General features: G+C 46.7%; 1 protein-coding gene across 2 annotated transcripts in view; it reads right to left on the bottom strand.

Annotated features, from left to right (window-relative positions):
• Positions 1 to 23,178, bottom strand: part of Armc2 (armadillo repeat containing 2) — a 99,917-nt gene that overhangs the window by 1,675 nt on the left and 75,064 nt on the right. For both annotated transcript variants that reach the window (XM_005377849.2, XM_005377850.2), the window contains exons 13-17: positions 17,718 to 18,021; positions 9,005 to 9,127; positions 8,482 to 8,595; positions 6,225 to 6,357; positions 5,722 to 5,882 (exon numbers count right to left, since the gene is read on the bottom strand). In XM_005377849.2, the coding sequence (XP_005377906.1) occupies positions 5,722 to 5,882; positions 6,225 to 6,357; positions 8,482 to 8,595; positions 9,005 to 9,127; positions 17,718 to 18,021 (835 nt within the window). The remainder of the gene's footprint in view (positions 1 to 5,721; positions 5,883 to 6,224; positions 6,358 to 8,481; positions 8,596 to 9,004; positions 9,128 to 17,717; positions 18,022 to 23,178) is intronic.

Below are 23,178 nucleotides of genomic sequence, written 5' to 3'. Positions count from 1 at the left end.
ACATAATGTCTAAACATATTTTTCATTACTGTTTATATCAGATTTGATACACTGAATGTTTGCGTATGCTCCATGTGTACTTTGGCACTAAAGATATTACTGTCACCACCCAGCATAAGATAAGGGAGTGTCCAGTCCCAGCGTGCGCCTCCCCCTCTCCCTCGCAACCAAGCGACAGCTATGCAGCTCGGAGATAAGTTCCAGGCAGACACAAACACTTCAGCAGGCACTCCATGGACACCCTGAAAGCAAAGCGGGCTTTCCCTGCCCACAAGATAACCGGGGCCTGCAGGGAGGATGCAGAGCTGTGCCTGATGTCTCCAAAGCCCCTCCTGTTCGGCTGCTTCTGGACTGCTAGATTCGGGGTGACTTCAGATTTCTAGATCATCTTCCTTGTCACTTCTTTCCAGATTTGCTGAGCTCTAAACTTCAGTTAAGAAAGGAACGCTTTTGTTTTAATGCCTTTCTTTCCCCAGCCGCCTAAGGCTGTGCACTGTGGCCCATGCAGTGTACAGACCTTTCCTCTGCCCAGGGCTTTGGTTGCATTTGATGATTTTTGCAAAATCTCCATTGGTTTTCTCCTCTCTCCCACTTCCCCCTCCTTCTCTCTCTCTCTTCCTCTCTCTCTTTCTCTCTCTCTCTCTCTCTCTCTGTCTGACTTTGTTACTCTTGAATTTTAGCCTACTGATATTTAGAAATTAGTTTATCTCTTTTCGGATCGTATTAATTCTATTCCTTGGCTTTTTTTTTGCTGGGGGGAGGGTATCAGGAATTGAACTCAGGACCTTGTGCTTGCCAGGCAGGTGCTTGTGCCGCTGAGCTATATCCCCGGCCCTCAGATCTTAGTAATTCTAAATTGGGATAAACAAGACACAAAAGTAGCTAAACAGCTACATAGAAGAGAAATACACGCAGTATGAAGCTTCAGCACAAGCACGGCAAAGTGTTACATCACACTGGGTATTGAAGTTTTGAACTTGCACTTCAAAAGGCAACAGAGACTGATCTAATGAAAATTTAGATCTATGATTTTCAAACTGTGACCCATAAGTAAGAAATGCACTTAACATTATGATTCTGTAAACATTACTTAGTTACATACAAATAACATGTTTCACAATAGAATTACTAGATGTAATATATTCTGATATTTTCTTTCTTTGCTACCTTTTTTTCCCTCTAGTATTGGGGCTTGAACCCAGGGCCTCCACACTGAGCTACATCCTCAGACCTTCTCATTTTTAAATTTTCAGACAAGGTCTTTATAGCTGTGAGCCACCACATTTGACTAATTATTTTATTTTATTTTTAATGTTGGAGCCAGGATGGTGGTGCACACCTGTAATCCCAGCACTCCAGAAGCTGAGGCAGGAGGACTGCCACAAGTTCAAGACCAGCCTGAACTACAGACCCTGTCTCAAAAAAAAAAAAAACCAGAAGATGTTGGTTACAACCAACTAAATTGATTTCCTAACCCACAGTGTGAAGAGGATCGATTTAGATAACCAATCATTCTTAAGCTGTGTTAGTGCGCTGCATACTTTCAAATATACTAAAATTTGAAAGCTAAGTTAGGTGGTCCTAAAATCCCAGTGCTCAGTAGACTGAGGCAGAAGAATCGCTTTGAGTCAGAGGTGGCCTGCTCTCAAAAAAACAAAACAAACAAAAACCCAATATTAAATTTTGAAATAAAGTTATTAGAAAGTATTAAAAGACTCAAAACAGTCAACCTGCCAGTGATAATTATAACACGATCATCACTATAGTTCAAGTGTACTGCAGCATCCGGGCACTATTTCCTGACTTGTTCCCTAGCACCAGGTGACTGTTGGAGGGATGTGTCACTGTCCTGATCTTCCTCTCAACAGCCGGAGTCCTCATCTGTCCGGAAGCACCCGACAGCTCCCTGGCAGAGACCTTGTCACTAAATCTGAGTGCCAGGTTCCACATAACTTATAAGTGCACAATAACCTAGTGTTCTGCCCTTTGGTGACAATCAGCTACATACAAGCCCCATTTCCTGAGAGCGGCTCGTGATGACCAGGGTGCTGGGTGCTACTGCTTAGATCCTCCAGGTAAACACATCAATCATGAGTTTATAAGAAGCAACTGCAGAATACCAGAACATTTTAGACATGCTCTTTTTAAGCCTCTTTCCAGAAAGACTCAACTTTCAACCATGTTGAGGATCCTTACTTTCTGCCTTTTTTCCCCTAGTCACCCTGCAAGAAAAGTTAGGGAACTTTTATTACTATATCAATTGCCTTGCCACTATTTCCAAAAACAGCCCTCAGTTCTTCGGCATGGGCCTTTGTGATGTAATAGCTCATCCCGTTTTCAAAATAGCCTTTTTTAAAAGCTATCTTTGAAAAATAATTGCAATTCAATTGCCCACATGTCCATTCCACTGTGACAGGCCAACCGTCCGGATACAACCATGGCCTATCAGAAGTAAGGGTCTAAGTGCCCAACCCACTCAGAAAAAGCCAAGAAACAGTACAGCCCACAGAGCCCAAGAGGCCCAGTCCTCATAATTCTTAATGAGGAGCTCTGTATCATGTGAGAAAGCAACATGCTTTGTACTGACTTGGCTCCCTGATCAAACTCTGTTTATTTTTGTTATCCATGCCACAGGCTCCTTCCATGGGGCGGGTGCAGTCAGCATGTCCTATGTCATAGAACAGGCTCGATGCTTATCTTCTGATGGAAAGTCCTGGCTTTGATACAGTATGCCCTCAGGCAAGTCATCTACCTCTTCTAGACTGCCTTTCTTTCATCTGTCACTTAGCTAATGATTCCAGAAATATTTTGTGAGATGTGTTTAAAAAACATATTTTTTAAAATATGAAGCACTATTAGGGCTAAGGGCACAGCTCAGTGGTAGAACACTTACTCAGCATGCAGAAGACCCCTAGGTCCCGTCCCCAGCACCACACAAAACATACATACAATTCCCAAAGCAAAGGTATACAGCACTGTTAAAACACCGGTAACACTGCTGTTAGCTAAGTACCTACTTTGTGTGAGGCAATATTTTTTCCCCTAAAGCGGCTGAGTTGGAAGGGGAAAGATAAAATTTACAAGACATTAACCCAGGAGAAATCCCACAGATCGTGATTATGCAGTTGCTATATAGTAAGTAGAGGTTTTCTCATGATCATGAGCTTCAAGCGCTCTAAAAAGAGCCTGGAAGGACGCAGCACCTGCACAGCATATAGGGGACAGGGCACGTGCAAAGGCCAGAGGCTGGAGCAGCCCAGCGCTGGGAACGGAAATGACAGCCATCGACCACTGTAACGGAGTGCCTTCCGTGCACGCCGCCCCCGCTGCGAAGCCAGCCATGCCCTGTTGCTTCTGCTGGTCCCTGTGCGGTGGGGTCCCTCGCTCCGGATTATTGTGGCTGAGTACCCCAGACCTAGCTAAGAAAGGCAGCCACAGGGAGCCTGCCTGTCATGGGGGGGCAGCTCCGGCTGCCCACACAAAGCCTTGGGGCGCAGGAAATTCACTGAGCCAGTCACATCTTCCTTCTGAAAGGGAGACACAGAAAAGTGTGCCGGCAACAAAGGAGACACAGAGACACGCACGGAGTAGCAAACAGAAGCTTGGAGGTAGTAGGAGCCACGACCACGCTGGAGCCTAGCAGAAGCGCGGGGAGAGGAGAGAGCAGAGCAAGAGCAGAGCTGGGTCTCGGCACACTGGAGCCCAGGGGTGGGGCGCACGACGCCTGCTGCGGAGGGTCCCCCGCCTCCCCCAGAGCCTGTGGGCAGCATCCTGCTTTGGGCTGCACTTGCCCCTGTGCGTCCTTCTCTAAATCCCCTCACTAACCGGAGCCAAGGCTCTCAATCCTCACTGCACGTCAAGCTCACCTGAGGAAGCTTTTAAGGCACAGATCCTCAGTCCCAACCCCGGGGCTCCTGAATCAGCATTCCCGAGGATGGGCCAGGATGCCTGTTTTCTTTAATTCCACAGCTGATTTCAGTGCTCCTCCCACACTGCGAATTAAAGGGGCTAGGGAGGTAGAGCGCTTGCTTGGCATGCCAGAGGCCTTTGGTTCTATCCCCAGCGCCTAATAAGTAAGTTAATAAAAGAATTTGGAGAATGGAGTTAGGCAGCCAGGGCATGCACTTCAGCTTCCTGAGAAAGCTTAATGATCACAGAGCAGACTGTGAACCCAACCAACCATTTTTTTCTTAATCTGTATTTTAAGCACACTCACAAAATTATTTACCTGAGAAATAAGCAAATTTCACAACAGCCTAGTACACCTGATTCTTACAAATAGCTTCTGAGTCTTGGTGCTTAGAGTTTACAAGCGCTTCAGCTATCTTTCAAGGACTCACTGGGTCTCAGGGGGAACATTAGGCTCTCTGTGCATATATGTTCACTTATCATCCTAGCCAGCCTGCAGGGTAGATAGTAACTGTTCCTCCCTTAGAGATGATATAGATTCCAGACAGGTTAAGCCTAAGGTTTAAAACTTGCAAGGGATAAAGCACGGACTTGAACTTAGAACTATCTTACTATCTTGACTATAGGCCTGCTTGTTCTTCCCATTATGCTCTCGGGATGCTTATTTGAGCCTCACACCGAATCCCTGGGGAAGACAGAGATCATCATGTCCCTATTTTAAAGATGAAAAGATAAGCTGTCAGAGATTCCTTTGTTCAAATCACACAGTAGCAGAAAATGCCAGCCCCAGTATACTTCAGTTTGTTAGCTGCCCAGATAATAGTTCCTGTTCCAGTTCCAGTTGCTTCTGTCTCTTAGAAACAGCTGCTCACGGTGATGCATAGCTGGTCACTGTGATGCACATGGTATAAACCAATCCCCAACTGACAAGCCATTCTGCCTCTGTACTTCCTGCTTGCTTATCCCATATAAGCCCCAGACCACCAGAGGTCAGGGCCTGAAATTCTAGGAATGATCCCGATCAGTGCCTGTGGACGTAAATAAATCTGCCTCCAAACCCTGGGTGTCACTTTGGTGTTTTTGCTCGCCACTGCAACACCACCAACTAGAGGCAGGAGGATTTGAACCCATGGCTTCTGAGTCACAGGGAACCTTTCCCCAGAGCCTTGCCAATCAGTGGCTCAGCAATGATGGCTGTGCCTCCTCCTCTGTGTGGGGAAAAGGACTATTGAAAACACTCAACTCATGTACTGACCCAAGTCATTGTTTGTACAGATAATCCAGGGTGGAAAGAATTACCCTCTAAACAGAAAAACAAAGAAACAAAAAAATAAGAAGAGATCCTCTTTAGTCTGTACAACTTCAGCTTCTACTTTTAAGACTATGGATTCCACTGTGAAGCAAACATTTTCTTAGACCCTTTCCTGTAGATAACTAACACAGCTGCTAACTAAATGTAGAGATTCATTTGAAAGCATGACTTAAAGTTGCTCTTAGCCATATTTTTTCAGTGTCAACAGTGTGAAAAGACTTTTAAAAACAGAAATAGTTATGTTGAATTTGTAGTTATGCAGCCTATAAAAAAAGAAAAAAAGTCATAAAAAGTCATGACTGTATTGGAGTTAAAAGTCCCGTCCCTATTGTAGGTAACATTCAGCTTTTTCCAGAGAGTTCCAAATTATAATAAGCTTTAACATTCTCTTGTTGCTTATAGAAAAACAGCTATCCAAACACACATCGGTATTTATTCATACAGGTCACAAACAGACATTTTTCTTATCTCACATGGATGAAACGCACAGATTCACTTACCTAAAAATGACGCCAGGAGGACTAAGAGTGTGTTGGTGTCTTCATCTCCAAAACATGACGAAGCATTGCTGGTATTTTCACTGAAGTTCCATAAAGTTTTGCACACCAAGCAGGCCAGCTGCCAATCGGTAGGGCCAAAATCTCTTAAGCAATCCACTAGCCTAAGTTTATAAAAGTCAAATTGAGAAGTCAGAGTCTGCCTTTAACTTTTGCATGTCTAGCATGATGATTATCCTATGATGATATTTAATATGCGCCATATACGATTCAATGATCATTTCAAATAATTTAATATCTACAAATTTAAGTGGCTGCAAGGTAGCAGTAATTCACTTGTGAATGATTTTAAGCATCTAACGGAACCTAAGTCCCCTCCTTAGCTCCGGCCTGGGGCTTCGGAATGTTGAAATACCTCTGTCCCCGAGAGACATGGGAGAGGCCTCAGCTCCTAAGAAGCTGTATCCTCTGGATCCTGAGTCTGGACTCCATGCCCTGATACTTACTTTTTAATGCCACCTCCCTCCTCGAGGACAACACGCTTGTCTTTATCCACAGTGAGATTGAGGAGAACACCACAGGCAGAAAAGCAAAGGTCCTGGTGCTTGGCATCCAGCAGCGCAATCAGGAACTTGTGCACTGGGAGGGCAGAGAACAAATGCAGATCAGCGAAAGCTCCAGGCTCACAGCCGTATGTATCCTGTTTCACACAAACGGCACAATGGAAATGGGGGGAAATGGCTTGCAACATCTGAACCCCGGCAGGGAACCTAAGCCATTTTCCTAAGTCTTTATCTACCTAGCAGCAGTGGGATCTCCCGACAGCCACCACTCTCAGATCCTGTTCCCCCACTCCCACTTCCCCACTCCCCGCTCCAGGTCCACTACTGTAACTGACCCAGGCAGCAGCTCCCACTTCCAGGAGGCGATAGAGTTCTTGCTCATAGAAAGGGAATGAGGGTAACATGTGTCTCTAACTCGGGTTGTTCTCAGGGGTTTTTTTGACCTTCCGGGGCCACTTCGTTAATTGCCCGGGTTGGGGGGTGAAAGTCTGTTTCTGATGTGATAGATCTTCCCTGAGGAAGACCTGCAGAGGCCTTGTGGGAGAGAAGATGCTCAGTCTGCTGAAACCTGACCTGTCTAAGGCAGGGCCGCCAGAGAGCGCTCATTTTGCCTTGGGGAAACTGTTTTCCCTTACTCATAGGAAATGGAGCTGGGGACTGTTTATCCTGTTTTCTCATCCCCTCAGCAAAGGATGGAGAAGGTGTGTGCTCTACCTCTTCCTGATGCTGTGCACCTGAGGGTGGCGGCCCTGTTTTGACCTCTGCCCTACTGACTGGGCTGAGCAGTGAGCGAGGCAGAGGTGACCCCCTAAAGAACACACACCCAAGTGGGGACAGCTGTCATTATCTCTGGGGCAGTGAGACCGTGGGTGGCGGTTTGCTGCTCCTGCTCTTTATATCCGCACCACCGAAAATTCTGTGAGGAACATGGACAGTTGAGTGTTAAAAATTATTCTTGCATGAAATATGCGAGACATATAGTGCATGGTTAGTATAAATACTTGGGTGGCTGCTACCCACTAGCATGGGAAATAGAGCAGTACATTCAAAACATGTTGGAAATAGCAAATATATATAATTTGTCAGTTAAGTAAAACATTACAGATCCAAATTTATGTCTTTGGACTTTTTTCATCTCCAAAGGTATATTCTGTCTTAAATATGGACTTTATCATTTCCATATACCATTTATACTTTATACCGTTATATGAATGTACACACATAAGCAATACCCCCGGATAGTTTTGTTTATTTTATATTAGTGGGGATTGAATCCAGGGCCTTTTCCCTGAGCTATATCCCCAGCCCTTGTATGTATGTATGTATATACGTATGTATGTATTTTGAGGCAGTGTCTTCTTAAGTTCCCCAGGCTGGCCTCCAAATAATGATCCTCCTGCCTCAGCCTCCAAGTGGCTAGGGTCTTAAGGCATATACCACTGCACCTAGCCCTAGCATAGTTCTCATATTTTTGAACTTATACTGGTGGCGTTACTCTCTACATGTCCTACTATATCCCTAGATTTTTGGTCCCTACATTATGTGTTTTAGTTAGGTGCATGTTGGCACATGATTAAGTCATTTATTAATAGTCATAGAACAGTGATGGTGAACCTTTTAGAGCCCGAGTGTCAAATTGCAACCCCAACTCCACTTATTTATCACGAAGTGTGAACACTGCGATTAAACCTGAGTCCTGAGGTTTTAGTTTGGAAAAAACAACTCAGACATGAACATCTTTTATCTTAAAAGAAAAGCTCAACAGCATGTGTGCCATAGCTTCACCACCACTGCCGTAGAACATTTTGTTGCATGAGTATACATATTTATGCAACTATTCCCTTGGCTGTTGATGGACACTGAGGTTGTCTCTGCTTTCTGCAGTTATAAGCAAAATGGGATAGACACTCTAGCACATGAAGGGAAACATCTTTGATTCCATTCCCGTGGCAGAAATGCTGAGTTCGTCTCTATGAAGCATACACACCCATCTCTCTCGGCACTGGTGAGGAAACAGTCTGAGTGCTCTCATTGCTCAGGCCCATCTGGGCAACCTGCACTGAGCACCTCCCCTTCAGGACAGAATGCAGGGCGCTCCCTCTCCCAAAGCACAAACAAGTATCATGTTATACTTGTCTAAGCTCTGGAACCACTGGGCTGATTACTGGCAAGAAATGCATGCGAAGTGTCATTAACTCACCGTTATTCTGCACAAGGAAATCGCAGATGTCGTGGTCCTGGGAGAGATTTCCGAAAACACGCAAAGCCTCTAGGATACCATCCATGTTCTTACTTACAAGAAGTTTTAAGAGCACTGGATTTGGTGACAAGAAAAATAAAATCTGTTGAGTTTTAATTTAAAGGAAACCAATCTCATGCTAAATACTGACAAAAATTTAAAATTGAGGCTGGGATGTAGCTCAATGGTACAGCACTTGTCTAGCTAGCAAGAGCAAGGCCCTGGGTTCAAATCCCTCATACTGCAAAAGAAATAGATACAAATTAAATGATAATAAAATGTAAACGCTAAAGCACTTCAGCAAGAAATAAACAACTAATTGTCCTCATCTTCTATTTCTTAAAGTCAGATCATTTGTGATAGAAGTCTAAGACATTTGTGACAGGAATGAAAGACCAAGAATGCCTCCACTTTTGTATTTAGTTAATCAAATTTTGTATTTCGTTAATCAAATCAAAACCTTCAACCTAGCTCTGAACCTTACATTCAGCAATGTATAGCTTTCTGTCTTGGATTATGGAATTCTTCACTTGGTAGAAAGATAAATTGTTGATTGTTGCTGTAGTGTTGATCACCAGCTCCTCAGAGTCATCAAGTGACTTTGATTCTGGAACAAAGCAAGGATAAGAGAGTCAAGGGTGCACCGAGGGGGAGAGGTAACGACCCTGGAAGCACAGCAGCAGCAGTGCCAGGGACAAGCTGGTGTCCTTGGCCAGGTATGTGCAAGGCCCTGGAGGTACTGTTTGCTCCTCTACTTCCCTGTGACTTTTCCTGCATGGAGATGCACCAAATGCGAGGCAGTACTCCCAGCAGGGCAGGCAGGACACTACACTCAGTCCCCACGTCCTGCAAATCTAGAAGAGTCAGGTCAGTCTAGCCCTGTGCCTGAGGAAAAGCACAGGGGCCAATACGCCATGAGCTGAACTGGCTGACGTTACCGGTGTGCCTGGCCCCAAGCTCTGCCAGGGGCTCCTCCAGGGAGAGCGTATTCTCCACACTGCTACCTCCCAACAGGATGCTCCCCACGACCACCCATAACCACTCCCTCTGCCTTCCCAACATGCGGAATCCCTCACGACTCACCTTCTCCATTACCCTAGTCCCTCTCTCCTTCTATTGGCTTCCATTCTCCCACAAGGCCTCGATAAATCTATTCTTAATACAATGGACTTCAAAGATAAGTCAGGTAAGGCCACTCACCTCATAAGCCTGCAGTGGCTCCACCTCACCCAGCCCACAGGCCCTCCTTGGGCTGCTCTGTCCTTACTTAGGACAGAGCCCCAGGGCCAAGCACACCTGTCTCGTTGTTCTGTGGAGCATGTGACCAGGACCCTGCCTGAGAATTTCTGCACTGCTCTTGCCTCTGTCTGGAAGATGCTCTTTCTAGTTATCATGTGGCCCACTCCTTATATCCTTCAACAGTTGCTGACATACCACCTTCCTGGACATAGATTTCATAAGGTTCCTATATAAAATACTGTCTGTTCCTCTCCCCCAGCCCACTTTAATTTTCTCCATAGCATAGGTGACCAACTGATGGTACGTATGTTCAACACTTCTCTTCCAGCCCTGAAGTGTTGCCTCTGTGAGAACTAAAGATTTGTCTGCTTTGTTCATTGCTGCATTCCCAGAGCCTAGAACAATGTCTGGCACACAGCGCATGCACACAATAAACAGCTGCTTAATGCAAGAATGAACAAGCAAAGGAGTGGACCTTTAGTTTAGCACATAAGATCCCAAGTGATTTTGTCCCTGCTCCCACCCAAGCTCAACTCCTGACTATCTGGCCAGAATGCAGAGAAGGGTAGAGGCAGACATTCTCGTTAGGAGCCTCTTGCAGTATTATAAATGATGACATTGCTTGGATGTGGGTGACCACAGTGAAGGAGCAGAGTGGACAGAATGTACTTGGTGAACACTGGTTTCGGATGTGGGGGAGAGGAGCCACCCCTGGGAGAGACGATGGCCCCTAATATCTGGCTTTCATAACTGAGTGGTTGTTTCTAAGGTTTGGATAAGTAACCTCGTGTTAAAGCCTTGGTTTCCAGCCTGTGGTGCTTTCTGCAGGGGGTGGGGTGGGTCTTTGAGAAGTGGGGTGCAATGGGACAATGCTTTATCACTGGGGTTGTGCACTTGAAGAGAACACTGGGACCCAAGCCTCTTCTCCTCCCCTCCTTTGCTGCCTGGCTGGTGTGAGGTATTTGGCTTCTTTGCCACGTGTCCTCACCATGATATACTGATTTGCAACAGGCCCAAAAGCAATGAGGCCAACTGACCAAGGACTGGAATCTCCAAAACTGTGAGCCAAAATCAACTTTTTCTTTCATAGACTGTTTCAGGCAATGGAAAGCTGACCAACACAGATATCACCTGTATTCTCTGAACTACGGGCATTAGAACTGTGCTAGCTCTTTAACTTTCTGATTCAGTGGTCATCCCTTTAGCCGCATTTAACTTGCTATTTTTGAAGGAAAATGTAGCTACAGAAGACATATCCTGGGTTTCAGCCAGTGTCTCTCTCCCCACGACAGCCAGCACAGGAGGCCAGGGTGTGGTAGACACTTCATGAATACATGGAGAAACACAGATGAAAGGAGGCCCTGGCTTCCCTTCTTTTTGGATTAAATACATGGGAAACAGATAAAGATCTGACCTAGCTTGGGCTCCAATGCAGACTCTACAGCAAGGAATATTCTAGTGGGTCCAAGCTTTTAGGGAATGAAAAAAAAAAAGGATCTCAACTGGTTTTGAGGGACTAAAGGTAAAAGAAGAGAAACAGGATCCCTAGAAGTAACCCTGCTTGTTTTGACCATGACTCCGGAGCCCAAATCCTGGCACTTCCCCTATAGGTTGTGTGGCCTTGCTCAAGTTCCTTAAGTTCCCTGGGCCTTCATTTCTTTGATTATAAAATAGGGGCGAGAATTCCACCCGTTATAGAGTTGTTATAAAGTTTAAATCTGTGCATATTCAGCAGGGTCCTAAAAGAGTGCCTGGTGCCTGGTGGACACTAAGTAAATGTGTGTAAATGAACAGACCAGCCGTTCTGCTTCTAAGGGGCAGCTCAGGTGCAGGTCTAATCCTTTTGTCTGGAGGGGTCTGCAGCCTTGATGCCCTCTACACCTGCATCAATGATACCAGACCTTGCACAGTGCTTAGGGATCTGGTTTTCCTCTTCTCTGGAGGGAAATTAGTTACTTGTCCTAAAAATGCAAGGAAGGTCCTAGGAGAGCCCACTTCCCACAGCACCACACGTTTGGGCATAGGATGGCCTGTGACATCAGGGTGAGGGGGTGGGTGCTCACAGCAGCTAAGCATCCACCATGAACAGCACTGAGCACTTTCCGTGCATTTAACCCCACAAAAGCTAATTACTGACAATGATTAAAATGCACTTACAAGCACTTAAACCTGTAACAATTACTCTTCTCAAGTTACACCTGCCTCAGTCATCTTGGGCTGCAGTAACAAAATACCGTAAACTGGGTGGGATGAGCCAATAAAAGCATATTTTGTCATAGTTATGGAGGCTGCTAGTCCACGATCAGGGTACCAGCACAGTCGGGGGCTAGTGAAGGCTTTTTCATGGCTTGCAGACAGCTGCCTTCTCCCTGTGTCCTCACATGCCAGAAGAGGGGAACAACTCTGCTGTCTCTTCTCAAAAGGCCACTAATCCGATCCTGAGGACCCCACTTCACAACCCAGCCTGAACCTAAGTATTGCCCAAAGGCCCCATCTCCAACATCATCACATCGTGACTTCAGCAGATGAATTGGTGGGGACACAATCAAGTCCTTACCAGCACCCTAATATCCCATTTTATAGGTAAGGACACGAAGGATGCAAAAGAGTATTTAGCTTGCCTTCACATGCCTGGGTTTCACAAGCAAACCCCCGGAGCCCAGGTGGATGAGACTCTACTGCCCTGTACTCTCTGCTGCACCCCGCCCAGGCCAAGGACTGTGTTGCTGAGTTCCCGTCAGAGCAGGCTGGGGCCATGTCCTCTGCTTTCCACAAGCACGAGTGCTGGGACTCTGCTTCAGATCACCCTCTGGTACTGACTCATGGGTTGAAAGAGTCTGGCATTTGGATTTGCCAGGAAGGCAGCAAATCTCGGGGTCTGGGGGACAGTTCCTAGCGAGAACATTTCTGATTTCTAAGGCCTCTCTGGAACGAGACTGGCAGCTGGAGCCGAGCACAAGCAGCTCCTATGTAAGGGGAGCTGGGCTGGAGGCAGGAGAAGGAGACAAGCCCAAGGGAAACCTTTGCTATGGGACTGCAAGCGCAGTCAGGCTGAGTGAGTGCTGGCCCTAAGGGGAAATGAGCAGCAGCTGCTCTGACCTTGCCCCAGCAGGCAGGAGACCCGCGCACAGGCCCCTTCCGGAGGCTCCATCACAGACCCACGCTGGCCTTGGCTTGCCCTAAGCCACCTGTCAGGGGAGGCAGAAGCTCTGAGGACCAGCTTCCTTCTGTGGGAATCTGGTCACCATTCCTCACCGAGGCAGAGAAAACAGATGGGGAAGAAGCGGAGAGCAGCGTAGGAGGGCTCAGAAACTCACACTAGCAGCTGTGCCACAGAAGACAAGGAGCAGGTGGGGGATTCTTTGTCGAAGGTGACTTTGGCCCCTGTAAGCTTTTTTCAGAGATAAAATCTTTTGGGAGATAAAGTAGACGAACATTGCCAGGCATGGTGGTTCGCAATTGTAATCCTAGCTATTCAAGGAGCTGAGGCAGGAGGACTGTGAGTTCAAGGTCATCCTAGGCAACTTAGTGAGCTCCTGTCTCAACAACAAGGACACCTCCTTGCCCAAGCAATTGCTCAAAAGTATGGCAGGCCGGAGAGCCCTGACCAATCGCAGGAGAGCAGGGTTTCTCTTTGCTGTGACCCACCTCCCATGCATGGAGCCCTCACAGTGCAGCATTGCTCAGCGAAGCATTTCTCAATGCAAGCCCTCCACCCAGTGTCAGGGCCGTCCAGGGAGCACTTGAACAAGCAGATTCCCGGGACCCACACCCTAGTGATGAATCACAACCTCTCCTCGGAGAGGACCAAGAATCTGCATTTTTAATAAGGCTCCTGGGTGTGTCTTACATGCAAGGAAGTTTAAGAACCACCAAATAAAAGTGCCAGTGGTCACTTAGGAGTGGAATAAGAAAAGCAGGTTATTCCTGGGTTCCATAACCTCAAGGGGGAACCCTGGACAGACCTCACATTGGAATACCCCAAATAACCAAGGCAGAGCACCACCCTGCCAGAGGACTTGGTGATGGGAATAGGGGAGGGACAGACCCCAAAGCCACCAAAAGAGACAGCCAGGGGACCTAGTAGGCTTGACCCCCGGGTTTAACCCTTTTATTTTGGGTCAGATCTGTTTCTTGGACTTTTTCTCCTGCTCAAGAGCATCATCATCTTTTGAATCAAAAGCAGTGTCCCCCGAAAGGCTTGTATGCTCAGATGTAGGGCTTTTACAAGATTATTGAACGTGAGGGCACTAACAACGCACGGTGAGTTCACAGCTGGGGGCCTTATTAGGAGGTGGGGCGCAGCTAGAGGAAGCAGTCACTGTGGCATGACCGGGAAGGGTACACAGTGTGTCACTCCTGGCTCTTTCTCTCTTGCTCTGCTTCTTGGCTCCCACGAGGTGAGCAACTTTTCTCCACCACACCCTTCTGCCATGATTTTCCTGCGTTATCACGAGCCTACAAGCAGTGGAGCCAGCTGACCATGGACTGACACCACGGATTGAAACCGTAAGCTGAAGTAAACCTTTCCTCCTTCACATTATTCTCAGATATCTTGAAACAATGATGCAAGCTGACTAACACAATCCCTTTACCTGACATGTTCTCATCTATGGCAGGCTCAGTTCCTTTACTTGACCAAGCTGCTGCAGTCAGGTAAAGGGTTTGGGTCAGGAACAGAATTCCCAGTGGGTTCCAGACTAGCTCCTCAAGATCTGGAGAAGCGGACTGTGGTTCCCAGAAGCCCCAGGTCCCAACACTTAGTGAGCAGGGAAGAGTTAAGGGCATCCATCCTACAGAGTTAATTTCTGGTAGGAAACTGGAACGGCTATTTTAATGAGTCCCACAGCAGATTCGGAAGCTTCCCATCTCTTGCCTTGGGCTGAAAAGCACCACCCAGAGGGTCCTCCAGAAGGGGGAGGGATATCAGCAGGCAGGGGCCTATCGCATGCAAAGGCTGAAAAGCTTGATGCTGTAACAGACTGGGTTTCTGTAACAGCTAGATGTATATTCTACCAAATGGTTTACATGCAGCCAGCAGCTTGGAAGAGAGTTCAAGACTAACTATGTGGATTTGGGGTTTGTTATGCAGAAGTGATAAAGCATGGAGACAAATCCTGTCTTCAGACAGGAACATTTGGGACTCCATGACCTGCCGCCTCGTGACCCATAAAGTCACTCTAGCTCATGGAGCGCATTTCCTCATCTGACCTCAGGAACAAAAACTCAACCTCACACCGCTGGGAGGTGATAGATATCAAAGTGATTTTTACACAACAAAGCTCCACAAGAAGATAGGGCATTGTCACTTACACAAAGCATAAGCCTCACACCCACTGCTGCTCCCACAGCTGTGGCCTATTGGCCCTTGCGCTCCTCTGTGCCTTTCTCCTGGCACCTTTCATAAGCTGTGGTTCCTGCCTGCACACCTGTCATCGCTCCAGACAGAGGCTGGGTTCCTTGAAAGCAGACCACAGCCTATGCTTTTTAAACCTTGTTACAGACTGAGTATCTGTGGCCTCCTCCACACATCAAAACCCTAACACCCAAAGAAGTGGTATTTGGAGGTAAATCCCATGAGGATGAGGAGGTGATAAAAGTTAAATAAGGCCATAAAATCCAATAGCTGGTGCCCTAAAAAGAGGCAGATGAGCTGGGGACATAGCTCAGCGGCCTAAGCACCTGCCTGGCAAGCACAAGGTCCTGAGTTTGACTCCCGGTACCAAAAAAGAAAACAAACAAACAAAAAAAAGAAAGGCAGAGATACCAGCCCATGCTCTCTTCGCTGTGTGAGGGCTCAGCAAGAAGATGGCCATCTACACACCAGGAGAGAGCCTGACCCGCATTCCAACCTGCTGCCAACTCAACCTTAGAGAGAATACATGTCTGTGCTTTCAGCTGCCCAGCATTTTGTTACAGCAGCCTGAGCAGACTAAAACAAACCAGCAACACGCAGCATAGGACTGACTATGCTGCCATGGGGACTCAAAAAGTGAATAGATGGGGTGGAGGGAGTTCACGAAAACATAATTTTTTTCAGGCATTAAACTTCCACAGCAGCAAAATCTGCTACAACTCTGGTTATTAGTGGTTACACTGATTATCTTGGATTGCAGTTAATTTTTCTCAGACCTGCAGGCAGAACTGCTTGATTGGGGGGCCTAAAAAATGGAAAGGGGAGCTGGGGATGATGGTGCACACCTGTAATCCCAGCACTCTGAGGAGGCTGAGGCAGGAAGATTGCATGTAGGAGCCCAGCCTGGACAACTGAGTGAGTTAGTGAGACCCTATCTCAAAATAAAAATTTTAAAAGGACCCAGGGAGTTCACTCCTTAGTCCTGGAGGAAAAAGATGGGGTGCTATGGACTGAACTGTGTTCCCCCAAAACTCAAATGTTGATAAGGCTAATCTAGGAGTAATAAGGTTAAACGGGGTTGTAAGAGTAGTTGCCTGTCCCAGTAGGACAGGTGATCTGATAGGAGAGCACCCCACACACACACACCCCAAGGGCTCCCACCAAGAGCAGTCCTGCGATCACACAGTGAGAAGATGTTGTACGCAGGCCATAAGAAATTGCCCTCGCCAGAAACTGCCCCAGCTGGCTGGCGTCTTGCTCCAGAACTTCTGGCATCTGGAAGTGTGAGAAACAAGTTTCTTTGAAGCTGCACCATCTATACTATTGTATTAAAGTCCCACAGTCCATGACATTGTGGGGCGGCAGCCTGAGTTCGTAGAATGGGGGAGACGTGACCCAAAGGACTGGGCAACATAATCACAGGTAACGTAAGAACTGAAAGGAGAGGGGCTGGGGATTTAGCTCAGCGGCATAGCACCTGCCTGGCAAGCGCAAGGTTGTGAGTTCGATTCCTGGTACCAGAAGAAAAACAAACAAACAAAAAGGAACTCAAAGGAGAAAGGAGACATGAACTTGAGTCCTGTGGACTGCCTCAGAAAGAATTTGGAATTTAAAATTCTTTGGGATTCCCTGGGCCAGTTTTTGCTCATTTATAACTGTTTTAAGTTGTGATATAAAAAATTCACCCTTCTTCCTGAGAAACCACTCTGAAGATACCACCTCGTATTACAGCAGCCATTGATATTTTCCTACTAATCTATCCATAACTGTGTAAAGTTTGTAATGTTCCTATCCTATTTCATAAATGGATGTATGTTTATTATTATGTGTTTCCTACAACAACCATTGAGAATAGTTAATGATTTTTCAATAGGTCACTCATGTATAGCTCTATTTATTTTCTTTAGAAGCCACTTTGAAGATACCAAAGTATAGTACAACAACTCTTGATAATCTCCTACCTCTTTTGTCTGTAACTCACTATTATTTGTCTATTTGTTTTCCTGAGAAACTATTTTGTAGACAATAATATGTAAAATGGTAACCATTGATAATTTCCTACCATTTTGTCTGTAATTTGCTAAGTCCCCCCTATTATTATGTTATCCTTCTTTTATTCTTTAAAATAAAAAAAAAAATTCACCCTTATTAAAGTGCACAATTCAGTGGATTTTGGTAATGATCTACCATCAGCTGTGTCCAACCTGCAGCCTACCTTTTCTTTTCTTTTCATTTTTTTGAGTGAAGAGGAATTGTCTGGGGCTATATTTAAAATATAATCAATGGATATAAGTAACAAAATTTCTTTTATCTATTTTTGGTTTTTTTGAAACACTACAGCCCAGGCTGGCCTTAAACTCTCCATCCCCCTACATCAGCCTCTCAGATATGGGGAACACAGGCATGGGGCGGGTGGAGGGGCAGGACAAAAAAAGATGTGGGCCACAGGTTAGCCGTGGTTTTTCTCTCTTTCTAAAATCTGGAATACACTGAAGGCCATTGTCAAGGGAAGAGGCATTTTTCTCACAGAGGTTCAGGGTCCCTTTGAGCCGGCCAAGCCCTCACACACCCCTGCCCGGAGCTGTGCTGGGCCAGCTCTCACCCAGCGTGGTCAGCAGCAGGCCCACGACGCGCGAGTCTGCGGCCAGCGCAGGGCCCACGCGCGGGTGGATGGCGATGTTGGCCAGCACGCGGGTCAGCTTGACGAGCACGTCCTCCGCCTCCGACGGCAGCCTGGGCCCGGCGGACTGCTCAGGCCTGGCGGGGAGCAGGCCCGGCTGCTGGTATGTCTGGAATAAGGACAGCAGAGTTCCGATGCTCCCTTTCTCTTTGGAAAAGCATTCCCGGGCCTGGTTGTTTTTCGCTGTCAGGTTGCCAAGGATAAAAACAACTCGAACGACTAAATCCTGCAATAGATAAAAGAAGTTAGGAGAGCAAAGGGATGGGAATAAGTTGTTGGAAAGAATACGCCTGGGTTTAATTTATTCACAATGTAATTAATAGTAAAATGAACACGGCTGGCTTCTACTAACTCGTACAGTTTCTGACTCCCAAGATGGGTGGAAGCGATTAAAAGCTCTTGCCCGAAGTGAAAGACAACAAAGCTGGTGGATGTGACCAGCAAGGCCTATTAACTTTAGCTCCTGCATCTGACATTCTGGGTGGCCCTTTTTTTCCCCTCCTGGAGAACAAGTAGTGAAGTGGGATAAGGTATCATATAAATCTAAGTTCTGACACGAACAGTTTTCTCTTGAGCAGCTACATTTTCCTCAAAATTCATCTCCACATGAAGCACTATGTCTCTAAAATGCAGGCCTTTCCCAGTAGTGGACTGTATTGCAGCAGGGTCCTGTGTGTGTGTGTGTGTTGTTTTGCATTGGAGATTAAACCCAGGGCCAGCACACTGAGCTCCACCCCCAGCCCTTTTTTTTTAATTTAAAAAAATTTTTTTTAAGTTTTAAATGTTTTTATTTGAGACAAGGGTCTAAATTGCTAAACTGTATAGGCTGGGCTTGAACTTGTGATCCTCCTGCCTCAGCCTCCCAGAGAGCTGGGATTACAGGGGTGGGCCATTGTGCCCAGCTCTGCAGGGTTCTTACTTTTGTCACTGTTGACATTTGCAGCCAGATACTATCATTATTTGGCAGATGAGGGGGCTGTCTTGTGCGTCCATGGCCTCTCTCTTCTTAGATGCCTGTTGCACTTTCCACATATAATCACTAAAACATTTAAATGTCTCCTGGGGCAACATGGTTTGCAGCTGAGAACCACCATGTTACCGCATTAAAGTTGTGCTAGTTCTTGACCTGGATGATGGTCACTTGAGTGACACTTTTATAACTGCTTGCTTAAATTGTATGTATGTGTTATGCATTTATTTGGATATAAGGTATATTTCACAATTTAAAATTAAAGATACAGAAAGAATTGTGTTCTCAAGTTGACAACAATGCAGACAGAAGTTAAGATGAGCCTTTCTTCTAAGTGGTGTGATGGTCACCTGGGGGGAGACATGAAAAGAATACTTAACTGGGGGCTGGGGATTTAGCTCAGCGGCAAAAAGCGCCTGCCTGGCAAGCGCAAGGTCGTGAGTTCGGTTCCTGGTACCGGAGAAAAACCAAGAAAAACAAAAAAAAAAAAAAAAACAAAAAAAACAAACAAAAAAAAGAATACTTAACTGAGGGCCGTTAATATTTATTTTAATATTTATTTTTTCAGGCACCATATCCTTTCACAGACAAGAGACTGGGTCCCAGAGAAGCTGTCCCAGGCACATGGCTCGTGGGAAGGGGTGGTGCAGGATTTGAACCAGGATTACCCAGACCCTGGAATTCTTGCTATATCTCTTTCCTGCCTCCCTTGGAGTGTTTAAAAATTATCTCCTCTTTTGCTTTCCTGGCCTGCAGAACAGCTAAAGAATTATCTTTTCAAAACAAATATGCCACCAGAAGCAGTGAGCATAAACCTAACTGTGTGTATCAGAATAATAGTTATCAGTAGCCTTAAGGGAAAGAGACAATGGCAAAGGCCTGGGCCTGTTTTCCTAGAGAAAACTGCAGGACCAAGTGGGACCCCAGGGGCCCAGGGCAGGCGGTGCTGGGTGTGGCAAAGACAGCTGAGGATTAAGGACAAAGGACGACATCTGCTTTTGCCTAGGACTACTCTGCCAATCCCAACTTGCTCTTGCTCTTGCTCTCTGAAAAAAAAAAGTTTCCCCTGACGTTTTGGCAGAGAAGCAGCGAGGTTGCTGCTTGTACAGCTGGGAGTCATTTGCCAACATTAAGACAAGACAGAGCCTAACACTATCACAAGGACTGGAGCTGGTCCAGGACAGCATTCATTTTCGGAAACATTTCAACTCAGAGCATTCAGCCAATCACAGTCATCATCCAATTAGGATAGTCTACTCCTCGCTCCACCCCAGCATTCAGCCAATCACAGCCAGCATCCAAGTAGGAGCTGCTACTCCTCGGTCCACCCCAGGAAAGGGTGTCAGCCCTTAGATAATGCTTGGCTGGGGTGGGGAGCTGGGGGATACACACAGAGTGTGCGGTAGCGCTCACTGAAGAGTTTATAACCTATCAGAGACAACAAGGCGAACTAATCTCTGTGGAGAAACAGCACAGACTAAAAGAGCTAAGGAAGGGCGAAACTGAAGAGGATTATAAATTCCAGCTCTAGAGCCAGGCAGTCTGGGTTCATAGAAGGATTTAGCCTCTTTGGATCACTACTGAGTCATTTGCAAAATGGGGGGAATATTGCATTGTGAGATTAAATGAGATAAAACAGGCAAAGCACAAGTTGTACTGAATAATAATTCGGGCCCCGCTCTGAACACTTTTCCCATATTAGCAATGAAATGTTAGCTAATAGCACTGAACCATGGTGTACAGTCAACGGTCTAAAAGGGAGCAGAAAAGAGGATGTTCGGGGAGTGCTCGGGGGCGGGCAGCAGAGTTACCACAAATAAACTTGAGTTCAACCCTGAAAACATACGGGAGAAAGACAGCGGGTTAGTGGGGAGGAGTCTTTTGAAGGGGACAGTTTCCTCCCTAGAGCCTGGTGTCACCTGGACATTCTTTGATCACCTGAATGTCCCCCACAAGAAGCTGGAGCCAGTGGGCTTTAACTCCAAAGCAAGTTCACCCAGCATGACTGTATTACTTGAATCCCACTTCACATAAAACCAATGGTTCCTTCAACTAATTCCCAATGGCGGAGGCCCTTCCCTGGGCTCCGGAGGGAGGGCGCGGAGGCAGTAGCCGCTCCTACACCAGAGCCAGACCCAGTCGAAAAGCAGGAAGTCAGCTTTCTACTCAGCACAGAGGGAATTTCCAAGAATTAAGAACCTCGATGCAAAAGTTCTGTTTTATATTTTCTAAGCTGAGGACTGTGAGTAAAATTTTCGCGGCGGTTTCCACGTTTTCTGATTAGACACTGTTCCGGCACCACTTCTGAAAATCATAGTAGTAGCAGTAGGCGCAGCAACTGGTACACAGAATTTACAATGTGCGCGGGCCCTGCCTAAGGTTATATGCACAATAACGCATTACAAGTAACTCCACTTTGGTCATCGGAAAGAGCTCTCCATGACTCTCACAACCTGGACACCGGCTCCCTCACTCAGGTGACAGCAACCTGTTAATGGTTTTTGGACTTCACTGTGAGCCCTGGACTGTGCTCTTCTCTCCCATTTCCACAGAAGCGCTAAACAGGGCAGGAAGGACTTGAGCGATGTGAGTGCCTTCTTGAGGAATTTAATAGTCCATTCTGTTTGCTAAATCATTAATGGGATTAACCCATTTACCTCTCCCCTGTCACTGCCATATTCTGAAAGATGCTGGGCTGTTTTGTTTTTCTCTCTGTGCCTCGCTGCTTCACCTTACCTACCCAGGCTTGTTTTTCCCATCGCCTAACCCAGCAGGCTCCCTGGCCTTGTACCACCTCTGCGTATCACTGCAGAGCTGCTAGGAGTCTTTGGACCAGACCCTGGCCTAGAGGTCAAAGCAGGTTTTCTCAGTGATCATCATTCTTCAAAATTCAAACCACCTCTACCCCCACTGTCACCTGTGGACTAACCTGGAAGATTAAGTGTTGCTTTTCTTTTTCTAAAAGTTCCCCAAGGCTCTTTCCACTTAATTCTAAAACTCCTTAACTCTAATGTCTCTGTGGGTCTCACTGTGGCAGGGTTTATTAACCCTTACATAGGGAAGAAGAAAGTCCAGGCCATGGAAGAGGCAGAATTAACACCGACACACTATCTCTTCCCCTGCTTTCAGATGGAAAAATGAGGAGGTGGTTCCTGGCAGCCGCAGTGCCAACTGCAGGATGGCTCGCAAGATCAACAAACGGAACGGCAGATTGCGCCTGTTCGCAGCACCCAGCTTCAGCGACTGCTCTGCTCACTGGCTCGCTCCCCCTTCTTGGGCTTGGCTAAGGCGTCTTGTCTTTTCCCCTCGCTCCAATGTGTCCTCCGCGGATCCAGGGAGCGTGAGATAGGCCAGAACAGAAGCGGCCTCGTGGGCGGTTGGCAGAACTGGGGTTCCCTGGCTCAGTGCCAGGGTCTGTCTGGGCTTACCTGGGATCCTGAGGTGGGAGGACCCTCACCTCGCCACAGGGGGCCCTGCTCCCCCTCTTACACCCCAGGTTTCTTCCACAGCACCAGGTCTGCACTGGGCAGGATTATGGAGACAGCCCAATTCACTGCAAATCTATACAGTATCACTCAGTAACCTTCCTATAAAGAGCTGTAGAAGGTAAACCACGGCCCAGAGCATGGATTTGTAGAGGCCACCAATTCCACAGCAGAAAACTCGTTCATCAGTATGCAGTTCTCCATGCCTTTTATTCTTAGACAGTATCCAAGAACATAAATCGGCACTCCAGTTTTATAACATTTTTATTGAATTCAACACAAAATTGGACATTCATACCACAACTATGTGGTTTTGGAACAGCGAAATGAAAATAAATTTGGAGAGAGGACTCTTTTCCTGAAGCAGGTAGTCTCGTATAACCAGTTTATACTGACTAATTTGCTTAAAACAGAACCAGCCTCACCACAGCACTGCCAACCAGAGTTCAAATGGGAACTGCAAAGGGCCTGACCTCAGCCACGCATTCTGGTTACAGCCATCTTCCTTAGCTCAGCATATGTTGTACCCTAATGAACAAGCATGCTACTCAGGCAAGCTGGGCCCCACACGCCTGTAAATGTTTAAAACCGCTTTAACAGGAACAAAACATGCGCAGGAGCACAGGGGTCTGTCAGGGCCCATCCATAGCAGCAGCTGCAGCGGCCTAGTTGTTCGGTGTTACTTTTCCCAGGGGAGAGTCTGGCTGGAGGCCAATAGAAGAGGCCCCAGCCCTAGTCAGAGAGGGACATTGAGGCTTGAAGAGACTCAATGTCAAGTACTGGGGAAGAGCAGAAGCAGGATCCGGCCGGCGTGGCGGGCATGCCTGGGATCCCAGTTGCACAGAAGGCTGAAGGTTTGAGGCCAGCCAGAACGATCTGAGGACACTCTCATCTCAGAAGAAAAAATAAAAAGTATGGTAGAACACTT

This window comes from Chinchilla lanigera, unplaced genomic scaffold (genome assembly GCF_000276665.1).
Source record: "Chinchilla lanigera isolate Chin_1 unplaced genomic scaffold, ChiLan1.0 scaffold00010, whole genome shotgun sequence".
Classification (NCBI taxonomy): Eukaryota; Metazoa; Chordata; class Mammalia; order Rodentia; family Chinchillidae; genus Chinchilla; species Chinchilla lanigera.
This window is presented reverse-complemented; position numbering and strand designations above follow the sequence as displayed.